This window comes from Lasioglossum baleicum, chromosome 4, assembly GCF_051020765.1.
Source record: "Lasioglossum baleicum chromosome 4, iyLasBale1, whole genome shotgun sequence".
Classification (NCBI taxonomy): Eukaryota; Metazoa; Arthropoda; class Insecta; order Hymenoptera; family Halictidae; genus Lasioglossum; species Lasioglossum baleicum.
This window is the reverse complement of record NC_134932.1, coordinates 20,262,527-20,289,751: the sequence shown is the minus strand read 5'-3', so window position 1 is coordinate 20,289,751 and position 27,225 is coordinate 20,262,527. Positions and strand designations below refer to the sequence as shown.

At 39.0% G+C, this 27,225-nt stretch overlaps 3 protein-coding genes across 15 annotated transcripts in view; 2 read left to right on the top strand and 1 right to left on the bottom strand.

The window, feature by feature from the left end:
* Positions 1–1,069: 1,069 nt before the first annotated feature.
* LOC143208056 (AMMECR1-like protein) lies at positions 1,070–4,653 on the top strand. 3 transcript variants are annotated; one of them, XR_013008824.1, is made up of 5 exons: positions 1,070–1,424; positions 2,095–2,205; positions 2,273–2,478; positions 2,659–2,802; positions 3,301–3,439. XR_013008824.1 is itself a non-coding variant. In XM_076422110.1 (4 exons), exons 1-4 carry the CDS (start codon positions 1,213–1,215, stop codon positions 3,465–3,467), a joined length of 696 nt encoding a protein of 231 aa, XP_076278225.1. In that variant the 5' UTR covers positions 1,070–1,212; the 3' UTR covers positions 3,468–4,653. The 3 variants fall into 3 exon arrangements, 2 of the variants coding, with proteins under 2 accessions (XP_076278225.1, XP_076278226.1); XM_076422110.1 differs by lacking the exon at positions 2,659–2,802 and having other exon boundaries at positions 3,301–4,653; XM_076422111.1 differs by lacking the exons at positions 2,095–2,205; positions 2,659–2,802 and having other exon boundaries at positions 3,301–4,653.
* Positions 4,654–4,744: 91 nt separating this feature from the next.
* Positions 4,745–6,517, bottom strand: LOC143208057 (transmembrane protein 126). 4 transcript variants are annotated; one of them, XM_076422116.1, is made up of 5 exons: positions 6,376–6,517; positions 5,629–5,796; positions 5,392–5,563; positions 5,182–5,310; positions 4,745–5,107 (listed from the first exon to the last, which is right to left on the bottom strand). In XM_076422116.1, exons 2-5 carry the CDS (start codon positions 5,748–5,750, stop codon positions 4,874–4,876), a joined length of 657 nt encoding a protein of 218 aa, XP_076278231.1. In that variant the 5' UTR covers positions 5,751–5,796; positions 6,376–6,517; the 3' UTR covers positions 4,745–4,873. The 4 variants fall into 4 exon arrangements, with proteins under 4 accessions (XP_076278231.1, XP_076278227.1, XP_076278229.1 ...); XM_076422112.1 differs by lacking the exon at positions 6,376–6,517 and adding an exon at positions 6,102–6,242; XM_076422114.1 differs by lacking the exon at positions 6,376–6,517 and adding an exon at positions 5,972–6,113.
* Positions 6,518–6,618: 101 nt separating this feature from the next.
* LOC143208047 (disks large 1 tumor suppressor protein-like) overlaps positions 6,619–27,225 on the top strand; it is a 428,128-nt gene continuing 407,521 nt past the window's right edge. For all 8 annotated transcript variants that reach the window (XR_013008822.1, XR_013008821.1, XR_013008819.1 and 5 more), the window contains exon 1: positions 6,619–7,000. Coding sequence is in view for 4 of the 8 variants with exons in the window: in XM_076422095.1 (XP_076278210.1) it covers positions 6,979–7,000 (22 nt within the window). In the remaining 4 variants the exon portion in view is untranslated. The remainder of the gene's footprint in view (positions 7,001–27,225) is intronic.

The following is a 27,225-nucleotide window of genomic DNA, read 5'->3' as shown; positions in this document are numbered from 1 at the left end:
TTCATACACTGCCGACTTATTCATTATCGTTATTCTAGCAAAAATAATTGGTACTATACATACTAAGAAAATGTTATATTTCCTTGGAATTAGTTGTTTTGATTTTATTGCCACTAACATTTATTGTGTAGTTGTTTATTTCTAGAATTTAATTGTGGATACATCTTTATATGCATATAGTATCCAATTAACTGCCAGTTATATATTTAACTATATAGTATTCAGTACTTGCATAATAATTATGTATGTACTCGATTTGTGACAATAGATTATATTAATTTTTTTATTTAAAATACATTGTCGATTTAACATAATAAGTATGTTTGATATTAATATTTGAGAAAAATAGTGATCGCATTAGAAAAAGGAGTTAAAGATGCACATACAGTTCGGGTATATAGTTGTAATTAATCATTTTTAATCAAGGCTAGGTGTGATTATATTTTACAAATATCATTATGAAATACATCAACTTTGACACTTATGTCGAATCAATAATCGTTTATCAGTTACAAAAAAATGTTAAAATATGTAAGTACTATTTTTTTGCACAATAGTAAACCTTCATGAGCAAATACATGAAACTTAACTTATAAATAATAAGTACAGTTGGGCAATGAATGAATACAATGATAAGTACGATTACGAGGAAGATTTTAATATATCATCGTAAAATTAAAATATGTTTTTACAAATAAAAAGGTGTATTGTGCTTAGTATCAAGTTTACTTTAAATAATGCACATATAATATATATACTTGTGTAGAGATGATAAAAATCAAAATCTCACGATGAACTGAGCATGAGAAACAGTGCCGATAGCTTATAACAATTGGGATAAATAAAAATTTTATATTATCAAAGCAATCGTGCTTCAATCCCGTCTCCTGCGCATACATTTGTCTATGTAATAATAAAGTAACTAAACGATATAATCACAGATTAATTGCAATGTTGTGTTTAATTCTATGTTAATATATTCGCTTTTTTACTGTTAGAACTTGAAAACGTACGGGCTAACAATTCGTTTTCTGAAAAGAAAAGATTATTCAATTACAAAAATGGCGGGCTATGAAACAGCTGTTTTGCAGTCAGCAAGACATCTAGCGGAACGCGCGCGCAATTTAGTATGCAATAGCAACGGTAAGCGTGAGATGTATGGTTTGGAAACCGATCGGGTCTTAGGTTGTTGCTACGATTGACTGAGAAAATATGGCAGCTGGCTGTTGTGGAGCGAAGAAGCAAAAGTTAAACAACTCGTCTAGTGCTCCGTGCAACGGTACCGCGAGTTTACAGAATGGTATTCGTAAGCGGAACTCCATGATAGCACAGCCTGAAATGGGCTTTTATTGTTTCGATGTTCTATACTGCCAACTGCACCAACTCGATCCACCGAAACCGCCCAACTTCAGCAATGAACCGTAGTGAGTATTTACTGTTCTCTGAGATCGTCTTACATTTCATACTCTTCTTCCATTCTTCTGCCAAGTTTAGCTTCTTTTTCGTATCCCTAAACTTGTAGTCTCATATGGTACATGAACAAGATTGCCTTTGTGTCTCTTCCATCTTTATCATCCTTTGTTAGAGGTTCTTCCATTTCATGTTTATTATTTTATCTGAGGGTTACGACTTTTCTTGTACTGTATGTAAATACACTAGCAACTAATGTTGGATTATTTTGTGATACTGTTTATATGCACCTATGCCCAGGCTTCTTAGTAAATTTAAATGACTGAACTCTTCTTTCATTACCTGACTATATGTCCTAAACAAACCTTGAGATTTTTAGGTCAATTACATTATCTTAAGTATCTTGGAATATACATATTTATCTCCGTTCCAGATAAAATAAATGAAAAAAACACACAAATGAAATGCACACACACACGTCTTCTTCACAATTTTTTCAGATACCTTATAATATGTATAGCCACACTTTTTGTAAAAACATGTATTATATTTATTTTTGTACCTTTAATTTGATACAAATTTGAAATTATTATATTCACATCCAGAAGTAGAGTATATTAATTAATATAATGTTATTGTTATATTATTTATATGCTAATTTAACATATACATTGAACTTTGAAGCCCGTTATTTGTAACATGGACTATTGGCAAAGATATGAGATTACGAGGCTGCATTGGTACATTCAATGCAATGCATTTACATGCAGGATTACGGGAATATGCTACCACTAGGTATTATTTAATATGTGGTTGAAGACGAAAATACTTAATAGATTTTTAAGTGTCTTGTATCTCATAGCGCCTTTAAGGACTCTCGATTTAACCCGATAACAAGGGAAGAACTGCCACGTTTGCATGTCAGTGTTTCTATACTTCAACATTTTGAAGATGGAGCAGACTATTTAGATTGGGAAGTAGGTGTTCATGGAATTCGTATCGAATTCCACAATGAGAAAGGCAATAAGCGGACTGCTACTTATTTACCCAGCGTAGCAATGGAGCAAGGTTTGTATATCTTTATATCTATTCAGAGTGGATTCGGTGAGCAGAGCACCATACACAATGTGTTAAGAATAATTTTTTTCACATGTTAACCCTTTGCACTCCTTTGTTGAGTGTGACTCGACATCAGAAAAAGAAAAATGTAAATAAAACAGGTTCCTATATGTATTTGGTTCTTCCCAGAGCTGGGCAAAAAGATCCTTTCGGATCCTCCAAGATCCTTCTGACCAACTCGAGGCTGAATGAACACGTTCCGACCCTGAGGCCTAAGCCCAGAACACAATAGTAGTACAATAAACACAGCCGGGCAACTCCACGGCCAGCCAGGTATCTCTGCATGAAACCGCTAACAAGTGAATTGCTAAACTTGTTTATCCGAAAGGATCTTTGAAGTAGATATAGATACTACCTACAAATGTATCCGTAGCTTCAGATCCTTCTGCTTCGGATACAAAAGTATCTAATTAAATTTGTATCTAATTACATATTTTGCCCAACTCTCTGGTTCTTCCTTTATCTATTCAATTGTCTTATTTTTCACAGTTAAAACAAATAATATTAATTACAACAAAGTTTGAGAGCTATATTTAATATAATTAGTAAACAAGACTGTTCAAAATAAGTAGTAGTTGAGGAACTGCCCTTTGAAGTAAATTTCTAATAAAAGACTTCAAATAATAGGGAGTTGTTGGAAACAAAATTCAGAGTGCAAAGGGTTAATGGAAAACTGACTTGTAGTTTATTATGCGCGTCCAAAATTAATACTATTCATAATTTATGATAGCAGTTACAAGTATTTTGCAAAGACAAATTTTTTCTGTTCAGGATGGGACCAGATACAAACAATAGATTCTTTACTGCATAAGGGTGGCTACAAAGGGTTAGTCACTCCAGACATTAGACGCAGTGTAAAGCTAACACGATACCAGAGCGAAGAAGTAACAGTCAGTTATCAAGAGTACATGACACACTGGCATGGACGAAGATGCTAGCAACTGCCAAGGGGCCCTTACACAGGGCCTCTTCATTATAAAATTCCTGGCAAGATTTGTTATTTCAATATCAATATCATTAATTTCTGTTTACAATATATTAATAGGCAATACAATAACATAATGGCCAGTCGACAAGCATTACTTGATCTACAGTTTAATGAATTCACATTTATGCAACTGCTTTCTGTATTTGTTAGTTCCCAGGCTGTATTGTCCGTGCAAAAATATCCATTTCTTTGGTGTGAATATTTGGGAACTTTGTCATACCACTATTGTGGATTTTGTCTTCCTATACAGAAACTTGAATCTTGGAATATAGAAATAAAAATGATATTAGAGGCAATTGAACGATTTAAGAACCTCTTACTGTTTAAGACAGTGCCTATTATAGTCTCAACATTTTACATTCATCTCCTTTATAAGGCAATATATTTTTCAATAAAGATAGTGATACCTTGGGAATAGTGAGATACTATTCTGTTACATTTATTACATGCAAATAAATTATTAATAATAATTATACAAAAGAAAATAAATTATATAAAATGAAGTTGAAAAGTTTTCACGAGGGCTATTAGCAAAATATAATGGTACAATTGAACGTGGTTCTTTAGAAGCATGCACAATTCAATATTGTTACATTTAATTCTATATATAATAAATTTTCAAATTGTAAACAGTTTCTTCAAATGAATCTTTCAAATCTATGTATTGTATGTATGTACTTACTAAGTTCAAAATAGCAATCAGATTAATAATGGGTGCATTTAATTTTATTGGACATATATGTATTACTATTAGTCCAGTACTTACCAAATGGATTGTTTGTGGTGTGTAATACAGTTTAATAGATTACATCACTTCGGACATTAATATCAGTCTACAGTTTATTTAGAAATGATGAAACTTAATATGGGACATATTGATAACTATGACTCAAATATATTTGTATTAATAGAGAAAAGAATATATTAATAAATATTATTAATAAAAGAATGTTGATTACACTAGAAATTCACTATTTTTTGTTGAAACTTAACAAAACCATGCTTCTACTATAGTGAGAAATATTTTTAAAAAGCCCTTGTATAAATAAGAAGTAATTCTTCCAGCTTCGACAACAAATAAAATCGATTATTTAATTAAAATATTTAATGTATGATAAATGAGAAATATAATACAGTAATTCACGAGTTCTTCGAATGAAAATTTCATTATAACGTTTTATGTAAAATTAAAAATAATAATTAGTTATTTAATGCGTAATAAATAAATGATTTGTATGTGAAAGTCTTTATTTTTATTGCTTACCCATACATATTGTATACGTATGTAGTAAATGTATGTACAAACATATATCATATATACACTACTAAGTAAACAAGACATTACTAGAGTAACAATTACAATTGTTCACTTTTCTTTTCTTGTAAATACTCTTCCAATTCTAATAATGTATTTGCTATCGCATCTGCTTGCCACATTTGTTTGGATGTTATATAGCTAGCTGTCAGAGTATTAGTTGCAAATAAGAGTGATAAATGTGGAAGTCCTGGTTTTAGAACGCTCCAGGTAAAATTAGCAAGTTCTCGTACTTCGTACACATGGGGAACTCTTAGTCCGACGCTTGCAGCTAACTGTATTAAAACAAAAATCAATACAATATTCCAAACTAAACTCCAACTAGAGAAATAACATGATAGAATCTTACCCCAAGACCAAGTACTTTCATTGATAGCAATGGAAATAATATAGCTGTAGCACTCGTGAGTAAACCTCCTTTTATTTCATAACACACTGGACATCCGTGCTTATATAGTAGTATTTCGTTTGTAACAAACTGGAAATAACAAACTTCAATGAAAAGATATATTGCTATTATCTCTTATGTAGAAATATGAGTAAGCAATAACATACATACAGTACTAAAGAAGAAACCTCCCATTACAGCTGGTCCAATTGATGCATAGAAAAATGAAATCGTACGACCTCTGCTACGCAGTTTCAATTTCTGTCTAATCATAGAATTAATTACTAAACCATTTATGGCACACATTCCTGAAACAATCCTCTCGCCATATTTAAGCCACCATCTAATGCAAGAAGAGTCCAAGTATTATAACAATAAATAAAGGTTCTATGAATACAAGTTACATACACTTCACTTTGCGGTTTCCATTTATCTAATAATTTCCGTTGACTAGCGACTGCTTCATGGTCTACTATATGTAATGAGGTGTCCGATGATGTATGGTTGCCTCGTATGGGTACTAATGCCATTTTACAGCTTAATTAATTTCTCGCTTTATCTCGCATCAATCTCGCTCTATAAAAATACACACGTGAACGATTCCGCTTCAGCAAATATTCTATTTATGTTAACTTCATTATTAAAACGATAATACTTCGAAATATTTCAAAAAAGATACAGCTTATTGATAAAACTTGGACCACATTTTTCAGAAAATATAAAAATACAATATTATAAAGTAAATAAATACATTTCGTAAGTCTCAAGCAACACAGTTCATTATTATTACTACTATTTATTGCTACATTCTAAATCTGGCTTCTTATAATAGTCTTTCCATTTCCGTTTTTCATCGACTTGTTAATTTTCTGTTAAGTTACCTGTTTATTAACAACCGAAATAAACAAATGATATAAATACGTATACGAAGTATCAAAACTGGCTGCTGCAAACAATCACTTTCTATTCAATGCCGCAAGATGGCGCGGCCATGGGTATCGATAGCTAGCGACGCGTACTGGGAGCGCATCGAAATAGAATTATAAATCGCAATTAGACCGTCGATATTTTGCGACGCGAATCTATCAGAACCGAACGAATATGTGTTTCACAATAAGTGCAAGCCCGAGAATACTTTTCCTGGGTTAAACGTACAGGAGAGATTGTTATTGTTGAATAGTTGATACAATAATCGCGCGTGGATTTGGCGACAGTGGGATTCGCACACGCGTTTGTCCGGTGTGTTAACGCGAGGGGTTGCGATTACGGGGTAGCGCGTCACATTGGCGACCTGACGTCACGCATGGTGCGATCGACCAATCGGAGGTGGCGTTCTCGCGGCCAGTCAGTTTTCCGGCTGCAAGAGTAAGCGCGACGCCATATTGCCTGTGGCCGAGTGGTGGCGGCCTGTGTTTATATCCGTTTCGTTTTGCCCACGTTTCGACGGGCCACCGGGAGGTCTCGCGAGTGACGTGTCGAGCCGTGTACGCGTCCGTCTACGCCACCCGTGAAACAGGTCGTCGATTCGCGTGACAATAGTGTAACGTGCGCGATCCCCCTGTAGTATCGAAGTGACACGCCGTGTGTGCTGCTTTTGTGCTGCTCTGTCTCTCGCGTTTCTCTCCTCCCTTCCGCGAAAAGTCAAGTGCCGTGTGTCCACGGTGGCCCCCTGTCGTCCGCCCCCTGCCCACGCAACTCTGTGACTCCGAGCCTACGTTCACATCAGCTCCGTCGGGGATATATTCGCCACCAGGAAAGATGCCAGTCCGTAAGCAAGGTGGTAAGCTCTGCTTATTCTATCGAAACAAAAGCCACCCCCTGTGCTCGTCGATTCCGAGAAAAATCGAGAATTGCCGAGCGAGAGGGGTGGCAGCTGCGGGTCACTCGGTCAGCTGTCATCTGGCTGTCAGTTGCATGCCTCTATCTCTATATCTCTCTCTATCTCTCTCTCTCTCTATCCCTGTCTATCTCTCTCGTTCTTATCCCCACCCACCCTTTTTCTATCGTCATCTCTTTTCTCACCCCTCCGTCACACCCTCCTCCGATTTTGACAATTCTGATTTGTACGAGCCCCACGTGCTGTCACTGTTCGCGTAACGATGTAACAACCGTCCGCGAGAGCTGCTTTCGACGCGGCCGTAAAGTATTCGCGAGCTGGTTGTTATTGTTGGTTTTTCTCGTTCGGGAGCGAGTTGCGCACTAGGCACGACCTTGAATCACATAGTTAATCGAGAGGGGTCTCGTGTCCACGGGCCGGAAAGATTACCGGCTGCGACGTAATCGTGCGCGATTATCAGAGGGATGTAACGCGGCCGATGTAACTTGTTGGAGTGTCGGCCACGTGCAATGTTGCTTGGTCTGCGGTTCGCAAATTGTTCTGCGAAAGCGCTCGAGGACCCATCGTCGTCGTTGTCGTCGTAAGCCGAGGTTATTATTAAAGTCGATCGAGTTTGTCGTTTACGCAATCGGTTCCTACGCGCTTCCAGCACTCGATTCGGTTTGGGGTGGGCCTGGGCGATTTAAAACTAGGGGTGTGCTAGGCTGCGGATTTTTATGCAGAATAAAAATTTGTTTATATTCATTATGATGAATATCTCTACTTATGAGTAGACAGCGGATTTTATTCATTTATGAAAAAATTGAATAGATGTAATTTAAAGCAGTAAAAATATTGGAAGAATTTAAAAATATTTCTATATTATCTTTCACCTATTAAATGTATTGGGTTGGCAAATAAGTTCGTTCGGTTTTCTACAGTAGAATAAATCACAAAAACCGAACGAACTTATTTGCCAATCCAATATTAAGGAAGACAATAAATCTATTTCACTCCAGTTTGTTGCCATTTAGTTTGCATAAAGATCCGCTGACTAATCATAAGACACAGTAGCTATGTAGACATTTACTTCTTTTTTTAATCCTTTTCGGACAACAATTTTTTTAATATTGACAATATTTTTCTTAGAGGACTAGATTCTGTATCGAAGTCTTAAATAATGTGGAAAATCAACGTTATGTAGTCCTTTATTAGGGTTGCCAGAAATGTTTTATCCAAATATAGAAGAAGCAGTGAAAATTGCAATTATGTATACATATATGAGATAGGCTCAAAATATAGGAGTTCAAGTAAAAGAGGTACACAGCACATTTCAAACTTTTTTGTTCAAACAAAGATGATTTTTTATTCAAATATGATATAGGAGATCAAGTTCGAATATAGAAGACTCATATCAAATATAGAAGATCTGGTAACCCTATCCTTTATTATGCACATAATTGAAGTATATGATTACAACGTTAAGAATTAAATGTACAGCCCTGATGTCGTCAATATGCTGACACTCGTCCTCAAAGGGTTAATAATTTTCAACAGTATAATTGAATTCTTTAAGTTTAAGTTATTCTGTACTACCGCGCTTTAGAGTAGAATACCCCCATAAGGGAGTATTGATTGAACGCATCGGACGCACGATCTTGCGCCCATATCGATGTAGGCCACTATAGACTGTTTTGCAATAATCACACACGGCTGTTAGTTGTCGGTGTTTGGACGGGGGCCAAGAAAACGTAATAATTTCAGCTCTGCCGGGGCTCTTTTGCCACGGTTATGCGATGAGGGACTCACGGCCATGGGCTCGGCCGCTTCTGATCCCGAAATTTCCTCTCGGAATCTTTTCTGTCCCTTTTCCCAGTTTGTCGGCGACCTCGCGCTTATTTCAATTTCCATCCGAGTTTATTTTCATTTTAATTACTCGACGAAGTCGCGGCCCCGGTATCGCGAATGATATTCTTGATTAAAAATCTTTGTGTTTCGAGTAAGTGGACGCGATTCAGCAGGGGCTGGTTTTTGTGCCACCGATCGTCGCTACGCTCAACACGCTACCATTGTGTACACTTGCTTGCGTTAAATTAAATTGGCAGGAAAATTTAATTATACTGTGTCAAGAAGTGTAATTGTGTAATCAAAGTACTGAATAGACGATCTAGTAATAACTCTAGTCTCTGCTAATAACTATGACCTAGCTTGCGTGTATAGTGGTGCTCTGACGTAACGTCGTACCAATTTTATTATACAGTAATAATTATGTCACGAACGTAATTATTATCGATTGTACTACATCGTACACCGTAGTTCAGCAATAAAATACGACGACGAATTGCTCCTGAACGTTCAAGCTATTTTTGTAGTGTTTAGTTCGGTGTTCGTTTATTCCCCGACGTAAAAAAGGCGCGAAGCGAATCCGATGAGTGAAAGGGGACTTTTCATAGTACCAAATGCTCGTTGTCCTCTTGTGGGAATACGAAGAAAACGAGTACTCTTCTGTACCACGTGCCAGCCAACATCGTGTCCCTTCCAACACGCGGTATCGATCGGCAGAAAGAATTTCAGAACCTTTTTCCGCCTCTGGCAAACGAATTTCTGCGCGTTAATGGAACCCTTATTAAATCTGTGCACTTTGAAGTAATATCGTGCGCACGCGTTCCACGATTGTCGTTAATAAAACACCGATAATTTCTCCCCGTTTAGCAGTATGTACTTTTTTTCCTACCGTGTGGAGAACAAATATTTGCGGAATGAACGAAAAAAGAACGATAACTTTTGGCATGCTCTCTGAAGTACGGAAGAATAGGAATGCAAGTACAATTCCACACTGGAGCCTATCGCACGCGGGAAAAAAGCTAGAACGCTCCAAAAAACTTTTGGCAAGGGATAGGGGCTGAGCATTGTTCGCGATGACCTATCGCGATGCTTCGGCTGCTTCATTTAATATTTCCGAATCCATTGTGCAAGTCGGCTCGATCCTCTGTTCCATTACATTACATTGGTCTGACTATTTCATCAGTAAATCCAGCCAGACTCGGTCAGACGCTGAAATCCTTTTTACCACGCTTGTATTAACTCTGCCGTGTTGTATTCGTCAAATCTTGTAATCGAATTTTAAACCTCTTCCCATAGTCCAATCTTGTTGAAATTTTGTATGCACACTTGCTTCCGATGACAATAAAAGTAGAAAATAAAATTTATAAAAAAATCTTTTTAAAAACCACGCTTATATTAAAATGCACTAATGAGGGGAAAATATTTTTTTATGATTTTATTTAAATTTATATTAAATTTTCCTATCTATTCCGACACTAATTTTATAACACAAGAAATTTTGAACTATTTGCTTAAAATTTTATGGAAAAATATTATTAATCATTTAACTGGATTAGGTATTTCATGGAGAACCAGGAAAAAATTTGTTGTATATATTTTTATCGAAAGACTCGAGTAATTTCTCATGCGTGCAGCATGCAGTTATTCTTGCTTGAAATTGGTCAAATTCGAACTTAAAATTTGTGGAATACTTGCTTCTAATTAACCGTAAGGTGAAAATAATTTCCAAATTTTTCAGACACATTTTCTGGAGTGATTTTATGTTGTTAAAGGCATGTTTTACCACAATCGTCCTGAATTTCCGTAAAAATGTTAACAGTCCGCGAAGAGCGTGGAATTTGCAATTCCGTGTGCGAGGAATATTCATAATAATTTCGCGGGCGGTGGTTGCCGTTAGATTCGCCCGTAATTATCATCGTTTCAGAGTTATTTAGAAATGTTTGCGTTGCGTTGCCGGCGCGACACGGTCTCTCGCCGGTACGTTCAAGTTTTGAGCGCCTTGGCCGGCGTGGAAAAAGTTTGCACCTCTCTCGTAAGACGATATGAGCAAGAGAGGCTGCACCGACGCCGATAGTTTTCAATTTCTGCGGTGCAGGCGCTTCGTAGGCAAAGACGAGGAGAGAGTCAAGGATGGTTTATGGGTCGGTGATTCGCTTATCCGGCCAGCCTGTGAAGCTTTTATGCATGCCGATGTATGTACATTTTATATTCCGCAGCGCGTTTTTATATGTAACGCGACCGAGTTTCTTTATATTTATGCTCATCGCATTTGGATTCATAGGGCGCCGAGCTGAACACACAGTGCCCGCTTAAATTTGCTAAATCTGTTACACTTAAGTTTTCACGACTCATCCCCACTCTTCCCCCACCACTTGTGCCTCGAACTCAGCACAGCTTTGTCTCAGTAGACAAGGAAAGAGAATAAAACTACTACATAGAGGAGAAGAGGTGCCATTAGACTTTATGAGAAACTGATATACCAGTTTGGCATATCTACAAATTTCTTGTTTGTACAATTATTCTGTATTCAAAATTAACAGCTAACAGTGAACCCCTTAATACGGTTTTAGCCGCAGTTTCTTCTTTGACTTTCTTTCATTCGCAGCCAAGGTCTCTAACTGACACTGTTGAATAGTTTCAAACTTGTTCGATCAAACTATACACACTATGTCTCTAGATCAGGGCTAACTTCTAATCGATTGACTGACTATCCCGGTAAGTTCCAGCTGGCATTAGCATATGTAACGCATGCTTGCAGCCTGTATGAATACCGCACGATAGAAATAGGACCACAGGCAGAAAAAATACCTTTTACTATCAGTTGTGTTTATAAAGCCGCAAGTAGTCTAGTTCGAACATATTATATAAAGAAAGGAGATCATAATGATGATGTGCGTGTTCGTAATACAACTGTTCATTTAATTTAATCATTAGAAATCGAACAATTAAACTTTGGGTTCAAATAGACCCGGATCTTACCTTCGTGTCGGAGGGTTAGAAGATTTTAACACCAAACCTAGCGAGCCTTAAAAGTAAGTGGAACACACACACACATGTTCCCTTATAAAAATGACCAGATTGATATTATTTACACTTTGCTCGGGTCCTATTGTAATGCGTGCTCTACTGTGGATATGTATACAATCATTTCTTATGAAATCATTTTTATTATTTCAATAATTGTAAAATAAAAAATCTGGAACCGGTCGTTTTGACCGGTGATGGTAGGTTTAGTGTTAATGAAAAGCTACAAACTGTTTTGTGGAAGCATCGAACACATTTTTTCCAATAACAGCTACGCGACTGAATCACAGAGCAATTAATGGAGAAGTAAATTTTTCTGGTACGCTGCTAGTGACGATGAACGCGAAGGACGTTCCGAATTTCACGGGGAGGAGCAATAAATCAAAACGATTCGGGTGATTAACGGTGAGCTCCGGCGTCGCTGTGCGCGTAAGTTCATAAAGCAGCGTGGCGCGGATCGTGCGAATTTTTTCCGTGGAGTCCGTATCGATTCTTGCCGTTCGGGATCACGGCTCTCGGACGTTTTACCGGCGTGCATATTTTTAATTTATCTGTCGGGGTGGGTGTCGCCGCGCACCGGGAGCGCCTCATTTGCGACGCGTTGTCGGGTTTCGGTACGTAAATTTGTAACAGCTCGGTGTGCGCGCACGTAGGCGTGATGTATGCGGACCGGAGACGATATAGGACGAAAGGGGAGACAGCGTGGCTGATAATGAGAGCAATGAATGGGAAGTGGGGCGAGGGCTTATGTACTTAGTCTTCTCGCGGCGATGCGCTCGCCGTTTCGCAGAAACCAGGCGTTTACCTGCACCTCCTCCACCTGTACCCTCTCCCTACCCACTATTGACGTTCTAAACGGTGTATTGTATGTTTTGTTTGCCCGTCCCCTACTTTCTTCCCTTCGTTACTGTATCCAAGAACCAGGAATCGGCTAACGCGACCCCCAATTTCTTTCTACCGATTGTCACCTCAGGAGTTACAGTTAGATTATTGCAGTATCTCAAATAACTCGTGAATTATTTGTGGTACAAAAGAAATGTTCAAAGAAATGCTGTATGGTTTCTAGGGGGACATACAGTGCTGCAATATGATTTTTGTTACTTCGATTTTTTATCAAGATATGGAGGTCATCTTCAGTTTATTAAATACATAGAATGCCCGATATTTTTGATCGAACTCGGATGAAGCACAAAATCCTGCGTAAAAAAGTATTGACCTTCGTATATCATAAATCTAATAGTTAACGAGATATTATCGAAATAATTTTCCATATGTACTTATTCAAATTGAGGGTATCAGTTCCAGCACTTACTATCTTCCAGGTAATAGGTATTATACGTATGGGAAATTATATCGATCATATCTCGTTAACTATTAGATTTATGATATACGAAGGTCGATACATTTTTACACAGGATTTTGTGCTTCATCCGAGTTCGATCAAAAATATTAGGCATTCTATTTAATAAACTGAAGATGACCTCTATATCTTGATAAAAAATCGAAGTAACAAAAATCTGATTGCAGCACTGTATGTCCCCCTAGGAACCATGCAACATTTGTTTGAACATTTTTTTTGTACAACAAATAACTTACAAGTTATTTGAGATCGTCGCGTTACAAGACTCACCCTGTATAGGAAATTGTTATTTTGCATGAAGATGCATAGTCTACTGATAATTATGGATATTTGTTCCTCAATTTCATCGGTATTCATACCTGTTACGTACCGTTTACATTCGACTTTTATTCCGTTCTTCCCTTATCCGCTCGTTTTTTCTCTTTCCTCTTAAATTCAATTTTCCACTGGTTTCCGTATTTCCATTTTGCCCTGCCACCTTGTATTATTCAACGCCGCCCGTAATAAAGCTTCAACATAGTCGGCACTCAATTCAGTGTTACAAACACCTCGTGTATCCTCCATGTTGAGCCAGCCATTATACAGCTTCGCACGACAAGCGACTCATCATTGTTTCCGCGATATTGTCGAAACAACCAACCGGTTGGATTTTTATTTTCACTGTCCGAAAATACAGATTTATGAAGAACGATAAGTTCTTTCTGCCACAGATTATATTAGAGTGTTAAATGACATTTACTCTTTTACTTTCAAGAATCTAATTTATACAAAAAATAGGAGATAATAGGAATTGTCTTCAATTCGTTTATTCCTTCTGCTATGTTGAATTATACCTATTCATTTTTGCCATAAATGCACAAAATCCACAGTCTACTTATACATAATTTCTTTCCAGATGAAATTATGAAAATGAAAGAACACAAAGTTTTCATAATTCTTCAGGGAGTGTCTCGCAAAAAATGGAGAGATCTGATTAACAGGTGCAAGATGATCGGAGGCAGGTACCGAGACATCGATAGTCGTCGACAATGAGTCCGTTTAGGTGTATAGACAATGCTGGATTAAAACGCGTCGAAAGGAGAACTCGAACGTATGGGGACATTAAATTGGATTCTGGTAGCTTTAGGAATACCTATTCGCAGCAGCACCTGCACGCCGCGCCGCGCCGCGCCGTCCGGGGAAGTTCCGGGGAAACAATTCACAGTGGTTTCCGGCTCGCGTAGAGTTTGCAGATATTTCATGGTATTGGTTTCAACTGTGAATCCTCTGCAGCGGGGTTAACCGAGATCGTTAATGTTAGTTCGAACCGTGTATGCATATTGTCCGCGCAACTTTCCGTCCCATCAGCCTCCTTCCTTTTTCTTTTCTCCTCGCTCTTGTTTTTCCGTTTCTCGTAGACGACGCACCTCGCTAAACAGAACGTATTTATGAATAATATTGTCGATGGATATTCAGTCTCGCAGCCGCGTTGTATTTCAGTTTTACTGTCTTGCATTTCAGAGTAATTTAATGGGATCCAACTCATCAGGTTTACTAAGATTTCATCATTTGTACGGAGCATTATTTGCAGCGGAATCACCGACTTCTAGCACGAAAATTGCCTGAAAGTTGTTGTATGTTTACAATGGAGGTAAACGGGAATGTTAAATGCAATCCGTACAGTTCACATCCTGTTCAGTTTTGTACACTTATCACACATCGTTCGATGAACTAAAAAGGCAAAAATTTATATGTAATCTGCATCCATTAATTTTAATTAATTTCACGGTTTTTATCTGTCATAAAAATATTTTATGATCGACAGATTTTCATCTATAATTTTAGGGGTGAAATATAGAACGATGCTGACATTTTTTGACGAAATCTGCAAATTACAACGAACAACCGGACATTTTTTTAAACTATATGAAATTGCTAAACTGTTGCAGCTTTATGAAATTGTAACAGGAAGTCGAAAATGCCAATGTCGAATGATCTTGAAATTGATGTGACGTTATAGACGATCAGCTCGCACACTCACGTCATCCCGCATACTTTGGCCATCCGAGTGTTAATTATTGAAATTTACTCTTGTAAACCGACGCAGATATGCGTACACATGGTCCTGGACAATTCCCCGACACAATTAGGTTTACGAGTAGAGCACGTTGTGCGTAATATCTACTACATGAATAATTCTATCAACTTGCCGAAATTCCGCCTCGATATTAATCGACAATAATCGGCGCGAATCCCTTCCTCGACGTCGTATACCCTTGACCATTAGTGCTGGCGGAATCATCGAACCGAATTTGATACAGGCCCGATACTTCCTTCAAATATTCCTGTATACGCGAAATCCATTTAAATTGACAAGCAGCAGATACATAATATGCCAGCTATCTCGTTTATGCCGAGCTATTAGCGGCGCAGCGCATATTTCACAGTAATATCAGAATACTTTGATAATAATTGTCATTCACGACGATTACATTTGCCGAACTTATATCAAACTGACCATCCCTGTGTTCGCACATGATTACGTAATACAATATTTAATGCGCGCAGATGTTCATTCAGTATTGGACCGGCAAACATATACTCGTAATTTGGATTTCTTTTTAATAACGTGATCGTAATATTTGAATTTAATTTATTTTGTCGAAGTAGTGTATACATAGTTGTAATCATTTTCTCCCTTGTGTTTAGTTTCCGGATAAATAAACTGTGAACATTATGCCCTTCTGACAAAAATGATTAGCTGTAATTTGCAGCAGTGCAATATTGTTTTCGATGTATTCAAATATTATTAAAGAGAGATAGGAATTCTTGAGTTGCCTTTGTTTATTGATCAGAAATGTTAAATTTATTAAGAAATAATGTGCAATTCAGAAAGAGTATTCGGTCAACCGCGATACAAAAGTAATTCGACGTTCCTTTGCAGAGTGATTAAAAGTTATGCTAGAAATATGTGCAGAGAAACCTGTTCAAAGAAAGAACGGATATAAACGTGTCGTACAATGTGAAATATGCGCTTTAATAAGTTGCAGCGGAACTGTTGCGTAAACTTTATCCTTCTAAGTTAATAAAACCTTTAATATACGTACGTCCGCTGTAATTTCTACGGTTTACAATAAAATTATAATTCGTTGTAAAAGTTCAGCTCTCTTTAAATTAAGCATGTTGATGTACGAAGTAGTACGAACGTACGTAATAATACTACTTGTAGTTGCGGTAATATTCGGATGAAGGATTTGGTATTTCGATTGATCTTCTGTTATAAGTCGAGCCGACGAGTGCAGAGGTCGGAAACCATTGACACAGCAAATCAGATATTACGCGTATCCATTTTCGCGGTAATGGGCAAGGTATGCTCGAAAATAGGTGCGTCCAGAGAGCAACATAGCCTCGGAGCATGATCAAAACTGGGCCGTGTGTTCGGCGGCTGTTAGTCCGACATTGTACATCGGTCGCTGATGCAAAATAAAATTGGTACAGATCGCTGGCTACTGTGCACGTTGTAAACTGATACGTCAGTATCGCCGGACACGATCGGAAACGATCATTATCGAGCGCGTTTAATTAAATTACAAAATATTCGCGAGAATATCGCGCGCATCACTTCGACCGAAAAAAGCTTCGCAATAATTCACGGGTAAAATTCGTTCGATTGCAAATATGAATATGTTCTAATTTTAATTCTCAACGTTAACTCATTGTAAATGTTCATAGCCGCGATTAAAAAGAAATTCCTGATTCACAGTCAGGAGAATAAAAAAGATTGCAACATAAACTCGCAGCGAACTCATAAATATTGATGAAATAAAATGAAAAGCGTCATTCAAATAAGACACCGGATATATTAATGGATACGATATTTCTGGCAGCGACGTGCTCTAATAAAGCATTGTTGCGTTTTCAATTCGTACGAAAATACAAATGCGGTGCTGCTGGAAACAAATTGCGATTGGAAGGATTAATGGATTTATAACGTGCGATCATGTTTGCGCTTAATATTGTAATAACCGGTCCGTGCAATTACATATGCATTATGGTTCCGTCGATACGATACTTCATTAATCTTTCTAGTATTAAACAGCCAACGATATGCCACAAATAGTTTGATTAATTTTTATGCCCTATTACAAAAGTTATAGACGTATTTACACTAAACATTATTCAGTGATGGGGAAACATAGCCTGATCCACATTTTATCTTCGTTTAACGATCATTTAACTAATATTCACCAGGAATAAAAGGCCCAACCATTAGCTCGATAAAACTGGTATATTTGTCATTAACGAGCATTCGCTGCCAATTAGTATCGATGTGTCTAGCGAGACTGGGCGTGCGTATCGATTCGCATGTCGAAATCACTCGTCTGTCTTTAGACTGCAATCTGTCTGCACTCGCGGAGGGACATGCATTCTTTCCCGTTCTCTCTCCCTCTCCCTCCCTCTCTCTCTCTCTCTCTCTCTCTCTCTCTCTCTCTCTCTCGCAGCCCCTGCCTCCGAAATCTCCGGAAATATTCCACATTTTTCATCCATCTATTTATTATTACCCGATAGTAGCAACATTTCGTTCTCATTTTGTTCGTAACAGAATTTCCGCGGAAACAGCAGAGGCACACGAATTTTTTGAGAATTTTATAAAGAATCGTGCACCGAGCGTTTCATTATTCCCGTTTTAAAAGTTTAATAATAACACTGCCTCAATTGCACGTCGGAATGCTTATATTTTGAAACTGAAACTGAGACTTTGAGACTATGAGTGTTGGCTAATAGAAATAATATTAAAAGATAAACGCGCATGTGCTGCCTTTCATGCGTTATTACGCAAGTTACACTAGGGCAAATATTAATTCGCGTATTTATTCTGACATGTTTGAGCGGCTCGTGTCACTTTTGCACGACACGCGGGCGGATTGATATTATTGCTATTTTTTCGGATTTGTAGCACGCTATTTCCGTTATTTATTTTAAAATGTAGAGGTGGAAAGCTGCAATTGCGCTTAATTAGAAATTAATGAGACTACTTCATCGAATCCAGACATTTTAAAAATCTTTTTAAAGGTGTTGAACTTTATTGCTTCATAAAATGTTTACAGAGATTCAACATTTCAATTATCTATGTCAGTGTTTCTCAACCAGTGTTCGCACCAGTGTGCCACGGGAGATTGTCAAATGTGCTGCAAGGGTTTTTGACAAATAATTAGAATTGCATTGGTTTTGTAACTTTGAAATAGTATTTGTAATTACCTCAACTTTGAAACCTCGTTTTCATTTAATTTGTTCAAAAAAGAACTGGCTCAGCCCTCGCATTGAATAAATTTTGTAAATAAATAATTTGTTTTGTTTTTTTTTTGTATGGTACAACTTTTACATTTTTCATATTCAGGTGTTCCGCAAATAATTCCAGATATTTTTAGTGTGGCGTCGACCGAAAAAGGTTGAGAAACACTGATCTATGTATTATACATACAAAGTAGTGGACAGCTATCTAAATAAAAATTACGAAGTAATTGCAGTGTACTGAAATCGTAAATGATCAAATTATTAGAGCCACTTGAATAAATGGACTAGTTTATATTGAAGCGATCAGTTTTTATATGAAAGTGCTAAAGTACTAAATTGTAAATGGATGTTTAAGACCACCATACAATCAATATAGTTTTATATAATATCAATTCTATCAAATCAATTTCTACGACATCGTTTATAACACAAAATCTGTTCAATTAATACATCTGTAAATCGATACACTACAATACATACATATATCCATTTTCTCCTATAGTAATTGACTGTAATCACAGCAGAGAGTTCGCGTCAACAGAGTAAAGTGATGAATAAAGGACAATTACGATCGATAGATAAAATAACAATTAAAAAAGAGCAAACGCTGATATAAATGTAAATAGAAAAAAATATTGAGCGCAGAGAGAAGCAGAAATAATAAAAGCTTTTATTTACTTTCGTAATTACAATCTCGTTTCTATGTCAGTGCAGGTGGTTCGGTGTTTTACCACGAAACGTCACGCGCACACAGACAAAAATAATACACATTCTACACTTAAACGAAGCCGTACGTCTATAAATGTTGTCTGTATGTGGGACACACGGACACACGGGCACGCGACCCGTGTATCTTTACACGCGACACACAGTTTTACAAAATCCCCCACACAGGAACTGCTCATACTCATGTACAGGGTGTTCGCGAAGTTACTAGCCAGCGTTTTTCTCTTAAATGGTAAACATGCAGAACCCAAATAATTAGCGAGGAGAACGTTCTACTATTTTTTGCAAACAACATTTAGCATGTGTAAATTCTTCTGCGTTCAGAGGTTCTTTTTGGAGAAACAAAAGTGGTATTCAGTTGTGTATATGGAATGTTATACATTTTTTTGTATCCTTTAAAGGTTTGAATCAAGATAGGCTCTATAGCTATATTTACTATTGTGTTTAGTATATGTTGTATTAATCAGTGGTGCACGAAATAGAACAATGGAAAATTGATCAAACTGTAGAACAGCTGCTTTCTCTCCGATTTCGATGATTTTTGGATATGTTATATGTAAAACTCAACATTATGTACATATGTACTTACATACATGGCAATTGTTGCACCAGGCCACAAAATTTTATCTGTTCAACTCGACCCCCCCTACCCCCAAGACTAAGTCCTGAGTGTGCCACTGGTATTAATCGCGTTCATAAATCTTAATTGTTCAGCTTAAACGACAACTAATTCTATGTATCAACAAGTACACAGCCGTTCAGTAAAAAAATGAAGTTTAGCTTCGTTCGTTAAAACGCCAAAAGTTTGTAAACGTTATTAAGTTGTTCATAAAACAATAGTACACTTCTCTGTTTCGTGTCGAACTTCTTGCAGAGAAAGCTAACTGAGAACTTCGTGAACACCCTGTGCACATATATATATATATATAAACAGACTAGAAGGTAGATAGGTGATTCTTCTAATGTGGGACGCAGCCGAGAATGCTAAATTTAGGGTAGGTTCGAGCAGTCGATTCTCGAATGGTAACCCACGCATGTCGCGGGTGCGTCTGTCGAAAGTTTTCGTATCGGTTTCTTCAGGGTCATGAGAGGGACAGGTTCCAGCCTGGTTTGTGTGTGTTCTCAGTGTGGTACCGCGAAGTAAAACGAGGAATCGCGAGGGTGAAACAAGCGATTCCTCGAGGGGTCGTGTCGTCGACGGAAGTGTCCTCGGTGAAGCTCGAAAATCGCGGTGGTTTCGCGAACAATTTTCCGTGTCTGGTGTCATCGAACCGCGCGACCACGTGCACAGGCGTCACAATACAAATAAATAGTAAGCGTGTTGGCCAGCAGCCAGCGCGCGCGCCATTGTCGCTGCTGAAATCGGAAATATATACCCGAATCGAGCCGGATAATCGAGGCGGGAATTATCGAATCATCTTTCCAATACGCCATTACGAAATTTGAGCGGTGTCGCGTCCCGTGATAGATAATACACTATCGCGAAGGACACGCGATTTCGAATCCGAATCACTGGAACCGAACTCGACCGAATGGCTTATCGTTCACGCTCTCATCTGGAAGAGAGAATCCGACAGGATGAAAACCAGCGATCGAACAAAGAATTTCGCTTCCGGCTTTTCCAGAAAAATGCTGATTTAACTACTGGCTCGACGAACAAGTTTCCTGGACAGTTTATACTTACGCGAGTTCGAGACCGTTCGAGCTTCTCTGATCGAGTTTGCTCGGAATTGAACGCGTTACGACACCATCTCCGGCTTCTGATCGCTGTCTATAGCCTGTCTGAACGTGTGACGACATCTGGGTTGTCTAGCGTCGCGATTTTTTTTCAGACGAGTCTCGTCGAGCCCACTTTGCGTCTACCGCGGTCGATGATCTCTTCACTTTCGCCGATGCGTTTCGACTCTTCTAAACTGCACTGATGTTCGGGAACTCCGAACGTGGAATTAAAGGGGAACTGTCTGCATAGTGTAGTACACCATACATTGAAACTTGAAATCAAGAAACTGGTTGAAAGCCTGTTGATCGTTTATAGATTACTTTGTAGCCTGTGTCAATTTCGCAATTGATCATGTGGGCTCCGGTGATCTCCCTGTTATGGGCTCTAGTGTATTTGGTGCAACGCAAAGTTACTTTGAAAAGTGTAGTGTATTCAACGTTAATGGACGAAACAGGTAACGCAATCTTTATCATTGAGAAGCTTAGCAAATGTCTCGTGAAGTATTGTGAAGACATTGTGATCAGTCTTTAATATTTCGTAACGGACCGACTGTGAAGTATCGATGAAATTTTAGTACGATCTGAATTAATAAGGATTCCGGATCACAATAGCCCAGAAACTGACAAGTCAATCCATGGTCCATAGGAAGAATGTATCCATTGTGTCGTATCCGTAATTTACGAGCGTTTCGGGCATACGAAATTGCGTTTCACTGGTTCGCTATTAATGCAAGTAGTTATGCGATTTCTATTGCCATTTCTGTGCTCAATCATGATTTACACGATTCGCTATAATATCGCATCAGGCTCTCCGGAATGCGTTGCAGATTGGAGTCGCAATTCCGAATGCCGTATTAGATAATTAATTAGCAAATAACCGAATCAGCGGAATGCCTTTCGTAACCCGTAACATTTACATTTCAATAATACCGGCACCGATCAAAGAAGACGCTGGAATTTAATTGTAACTTGCGTTTTTGTTTCAGTATTAGTAAATTTTCTTCATTCTTGAGCTTGCATTCAGCGAGGCAAGGTCTAGGTTGAATCACAGTCGACGTAATTCAGATTTCTCGGTCATAGGTTGAGTCTATCTTGCATTGTGAGATCATCCGATTCAGTTCTCTTGATCTCAAGTAGATTCAATTGTAATTCTTCGAGCCTGGCTAATGTCTGATTTGAATTTCTTGATTCCAAGTTGACTCTACTCAGCCTCTTGATCTTGAGTTGGCCCAGTTTGCTTCTCTCGGGTTTTAGATCTCGAGTGTATTTCATTCAGGTGTCTCGTTCAAGTCTCTCCGTTCTCACTTGACCTATATCGAGTCATTCAGTTTCGAATTAGTCTACTTCAGTCCCCGACAATATTGAATTCATCTGTTTTCAGCTTTCGAATCCTAAATGGTTTCGTCTTAATCTTCAAATCCTGGAATGGTTAAATTCGAGTCTCTTGGTGTCGGGATACTCTTAATCGCGTCATTCAGTGTCGCGTTACCTCGCCTTTAACCCTCGGATATCGGATTAAGGCGATAGGTAATCAAGGTGAATCAAGGCGATAAATTATCCTAATAACAGCTTATTCGGCGGCTGCAGTCTAAGGTTTGACACAGAGTTCTATGAATAAATTAACGCGTGCAAGATCCGCCACGCACATATGAGGGGAGGACATACATATGTGTACATATATATTCCCTTCGAGAATTTGATAAGTCGATTAGCATAACAAATATTTTAGGGGATCTATTACCCTGGCGTAATTAGAAATTTAGATGGGAATAGTCCGAGATACCCGTAACCGATACGAAAATACTTCCAGCGAAACAGAGTTAGATCTTCGCCGTCAGCAAAAATGAAGCAAGTTGAAAGACAGTTACGTAAGGACTTCGAGAATAAATTATTGCTAGGGTAGGACCCAGGGAGTATCTCGACGGTGAAATCCTCGGGCAGTGGTCACATTCTAGACACGCATCGACGAAGCTGATCTAAAATATTCAGCGGTATCCGGAGAACGAATTGGCACCGTGTAAGACTTAGCCCCCGACAGACGGATTAGCATAACGGAACAGCCCGAGAACCGAAGATTCCGCCGATAAAAATTGGCGTGGCAAACTTCTCGGGCGCACCTGGCCGACTTGACCGTGTCGATCCTAGATTCCAGACAGAATTCTACGAATAAATTGGCATCATTAAAAGTTCGGGACAGCTCTCGCGCCTGTTGCATTAGCATAGCAGAAAATCCCAGACGGTGTTTGACGAATGGATTGCCAATAATCTGTCGATCGACTTTAGACTCTTTGCAGATCGGCCGCCCGTCACCGAGACCCACGGCGGCGTTCCTGAACAGCTGACGCGTTTCATCCGAATTACTCTCATTCACTCTTCCTCGTTCCGTGCTGTTCTTCTTCTTCTTCTTCTTCTTGTTCGTTTGGTTCTGCCGCCCTCTTTGCCAGCTTGCGCTACCACGGCTGGGCGTTTCTATCTCTCGTCTCTTCTCTCGCTTCTCTTCCTTGTTCCTGACGTTTGTCTTCGAAATTCGCTCGGGGTTACCCAGACGTGACGTAGATCCTGCTATTCTGGTGATCGTGTGACGTCGTCCTCAGGGCGTTCAGAAATAAACTCGAGTAGCAAGGTGTTCCCGCTGGTCGCGCGCCGCGTCTCTCCCCTCTTTTCTCTCTTTCTCTCTTTCCCGTCCGCCTCTTTTAACCTCCATTTGTCACTGTCTTCCCTGTTGGCCCGCGGCGGTCCCCGCCCAATACGACCGATTATTGTGTCACGGACAGGCACCAAAGCAGAAAATTAGGGGGGGCCAATTTAAATCTGTCTGACATTGTTGGTCGCGTCGCGAACAAACGCTCGTCCGAGTTCCTTGCTCGGTGAATCCTGACCGAGCCCACTCCTGTATTTCTGTCGTTGAAACGATTAATACAAGCGTACATTGTTGGCAAACGTCCGGTCGGCTAACCTTGCGCCACATTTCGCATAACTGATATCGTCGCGAATTCCTCTGACCGCTGCTCCGTGAACAGCAAACTCTCCGGTTTCAGTCGCGCCGTTGATGAGTATCTTTTCTATGAAAACTAGTTGGAGGTTGTTCCGTATCTGTGATCGTTCACATTTCTGCCCCTTCGAACCTAGAAATGTACAAGATGCCTCTAAAGTAGTGACAGAATTCGGAAAGCGCGAACTTACTTGGAAAAATCCGCTGAAAATATAGAGAATCCGCTGAACATTTGTTTCTTGCACATGTGAAGTATTTGTGAAGTATTTGTCATTTATTGCACTTCATCGCAAGGGGATGCTTTTGACAATTTCATGGTAGCCATGATGTTCAAGATGCGCGCGTCAAGCTACGTCAGACACTAGCCGCCGCGCGCATCCATTTGCGAGCGCTGCTTCGTTATTACGTTCGACCACCGATCGGAACGCCTGAGGAAAGAGTATCCGGTCAATCGGCCGAATTATTGGCTGACAGAGCATCCAGATCCTTTTAGAAGGATCTAGTCGTTCAAACAGGAAGTCGGTTTTTGTATCCTGTCAATAAGTAGAGCAACCGCATGCTCGCTCATCTCTCTCTTAGCAAAAGTACTTCTTCGCAATTGTCTCGTTTCGCAATCGCCCCTTCCGAACTCGGCTTTATTCAAACGGTCACGCGAAGATCACATTCTACTCACAACTCTGCGCGAATAGAACAGCTTTAATTCAAACGAGCGTTCAATAAAATTACTACGCGTTTAATTGTGTAAAGTGACGATTCTCGAAGGAGAAACAAGTTTTTGTAACGTGAAAGTTCTTTATTAAAGTGAACGTACAAAACACGTGCGCGTTACGTAATCCTAATCATCTACTAAATCCTTTACAAATTAACGAGAACTCGTTCATCTAGTAACGAGTAATTCGAACTCGCTTTTGTTTCAATCGTGAACACATGGTTAGATCCAGTCAGATCTTTACTGATCAATAGACTGTGCATTTGTGGGAAAATTGAGAAGTTCTAAGACGATCGTAAGAATTGAAAACCAGGTGGATACATATTTAGTAGCGATGGGTTAAAGAGAAAATGAAGCTATTAACGAAAGACATATCTTTTTGTAATTTTTAACGGCGATTGATGTTACCGATGCGCGTGCCGATCGACTCCGAACGAGTCCTCCCGGCGAGCGAGAACTCGTCTGGTCCCGAATATCGGTTGCTTTATCATTTCGCGCAAAGCGATCGTGAAAACTGGAGCATCGCGAACAGTTGAAGAATTAAACGTTCACCTTCCGCGGACGAAACCGGGAAACGGAACAAAGCGTAGCCTAAAAAGCAGGTTGCCGCGAGAACGCGTCCACGCCATTGGAAAGAAATATTTTAATACCTAGCCCGTTAACCCCGGGGTGATATTAAATTCTCCGATGCGAAGACGTGAAACAAGGAGAGCCTCGCGAACAAGGAAAAGTTTTGCGAGCTTTGACGGCGCAAATTCAGCCTGTAATGAAGAATACGGAAACATTCACGGTACACCGCCGGGCAAAATGAATTCGAAAGTTTCTTCTCTCGCAGCGCAGCGGACAGAAGGATGTGCACGCGCACGCCTCGCTACGAATCGTTCCCTGATAGCTGCAATAAACATTTGCTCTTCTTCCTCTCTGTTCTTGTTTCCTTGTTTTGGGGGCATCTTTAATTCAACGTTTAAAAAGAGATGGAAAAATCTACAAAATAATGCAAAATTCAAATGTTCATTTTTTTAAAAGGAATATTCACCCGCAAAGAATTTAGTAGTGGTCAAACAGTAATGCCGCAACTCGAAAGATACCTTTAGACTCTTCATGGTGCTCTCCGTGCACTAATTGCGTATCTAGATTAACCTAGTTGAGAGCACAGAGAGAACAGTTGTTGTTTTTTCATTTGACAATGGGTAGCTGTCTTTACTTAATCAGTAGCCAATGAAACATCATGCTTTTACTTAACCACCAATGAATGTATAAGGAAAAGACGAAAACTACTTTCCAGCCAATGAAACAATCGCAGAATCGTGGCTTTACTTAACCACCAATGTATGTATCAGGTGAAGACGGAAACTAGTTTCCAGCCAATGAAATGGTCACGGAATCATGTCTTCACTTGACCACAAATGAACGTATAAGGAGAACAAGTTGAAAACTAGATTCCAGCTAATGAAACAGTCATGGAATCATGTCTTCATTTCACCGCTAATGAACGTATATCGAGACCAAGATGGAAACTAGTTAATGGAACAGTAATAGAATTGTGTCCTGATCACTTATGATCACAACACGACCAATTGATGTAACCATGGAGATAATAGAATGCTACAATTGTTTAGTACACAGTTTTCCCAACGCACTGCTGTTACAGTTCGTTGAGAAAATGCTAGCTCATTGTGCTTTCGTGAACCTTCTCATTCCCCTCCCTTCGTATACTCGCAGAAGTCTTTGCGCCTCGTTCCGAAACGCGATCATGCCCGGAGTAATTCCTTCATTAGCATTCTAACGCACGCTTCTTACGTCTCCGTAAATAGTCGAAGTGTTGAGTTTAATTAAATCTTCGGAATCGCTGATCAACTTTCCCTGGGCGAGAATGCTTCTTCGTTATACAGGGTTTCAGACGGGTCCTGGCGAAATTCGGGATTCAATTACGCAAAGCGAAGGACAGAGAGAAAGAGAGGGCGAGGGAGATATCCGCTGAGAAAGCAACGAATTGTCTGTACCTGACGACACAAAGAAGAAAGGTTGCATATCGTAATTGTCGGATATTCGGGTGAATATGCTCCGACAATTCCGATGGAACGTTTAATTCGAAATTTTTCCGCGAGCAGTACCGATTTTAATTACGGTGGAGCTGAATTCAATATGTTTGATTGCGTATCGCGGCGTGCAATGTAATCATTAATATAAAATGTTCCTTTTCCGTTCGCTGGGACGGTGTTGATCAAACAAAACGAAATTCCAAAAAACTCTTGCACATTCGTTTCAGCAAGATGCTTCAATGATTATAATATACTTATGATAATGAAATGGAAGCAATGTCTAGCGTTTCATTCAATTTATGTAGACGCTTGAATAACGAATACACGATGAGTACCGGTTCAAACCATGGTATTAACTGAAAACGGTAAAATATATGCTATACAGAGACCCCATTACCATCCACCTCGTCTCATTAGGGGCGGAGAAAAAGCTGAACGAAATTCGGGAGATCTTGTTGAGTAATTATAACTACTTTTGTGTATTAATCGTATCCTCCA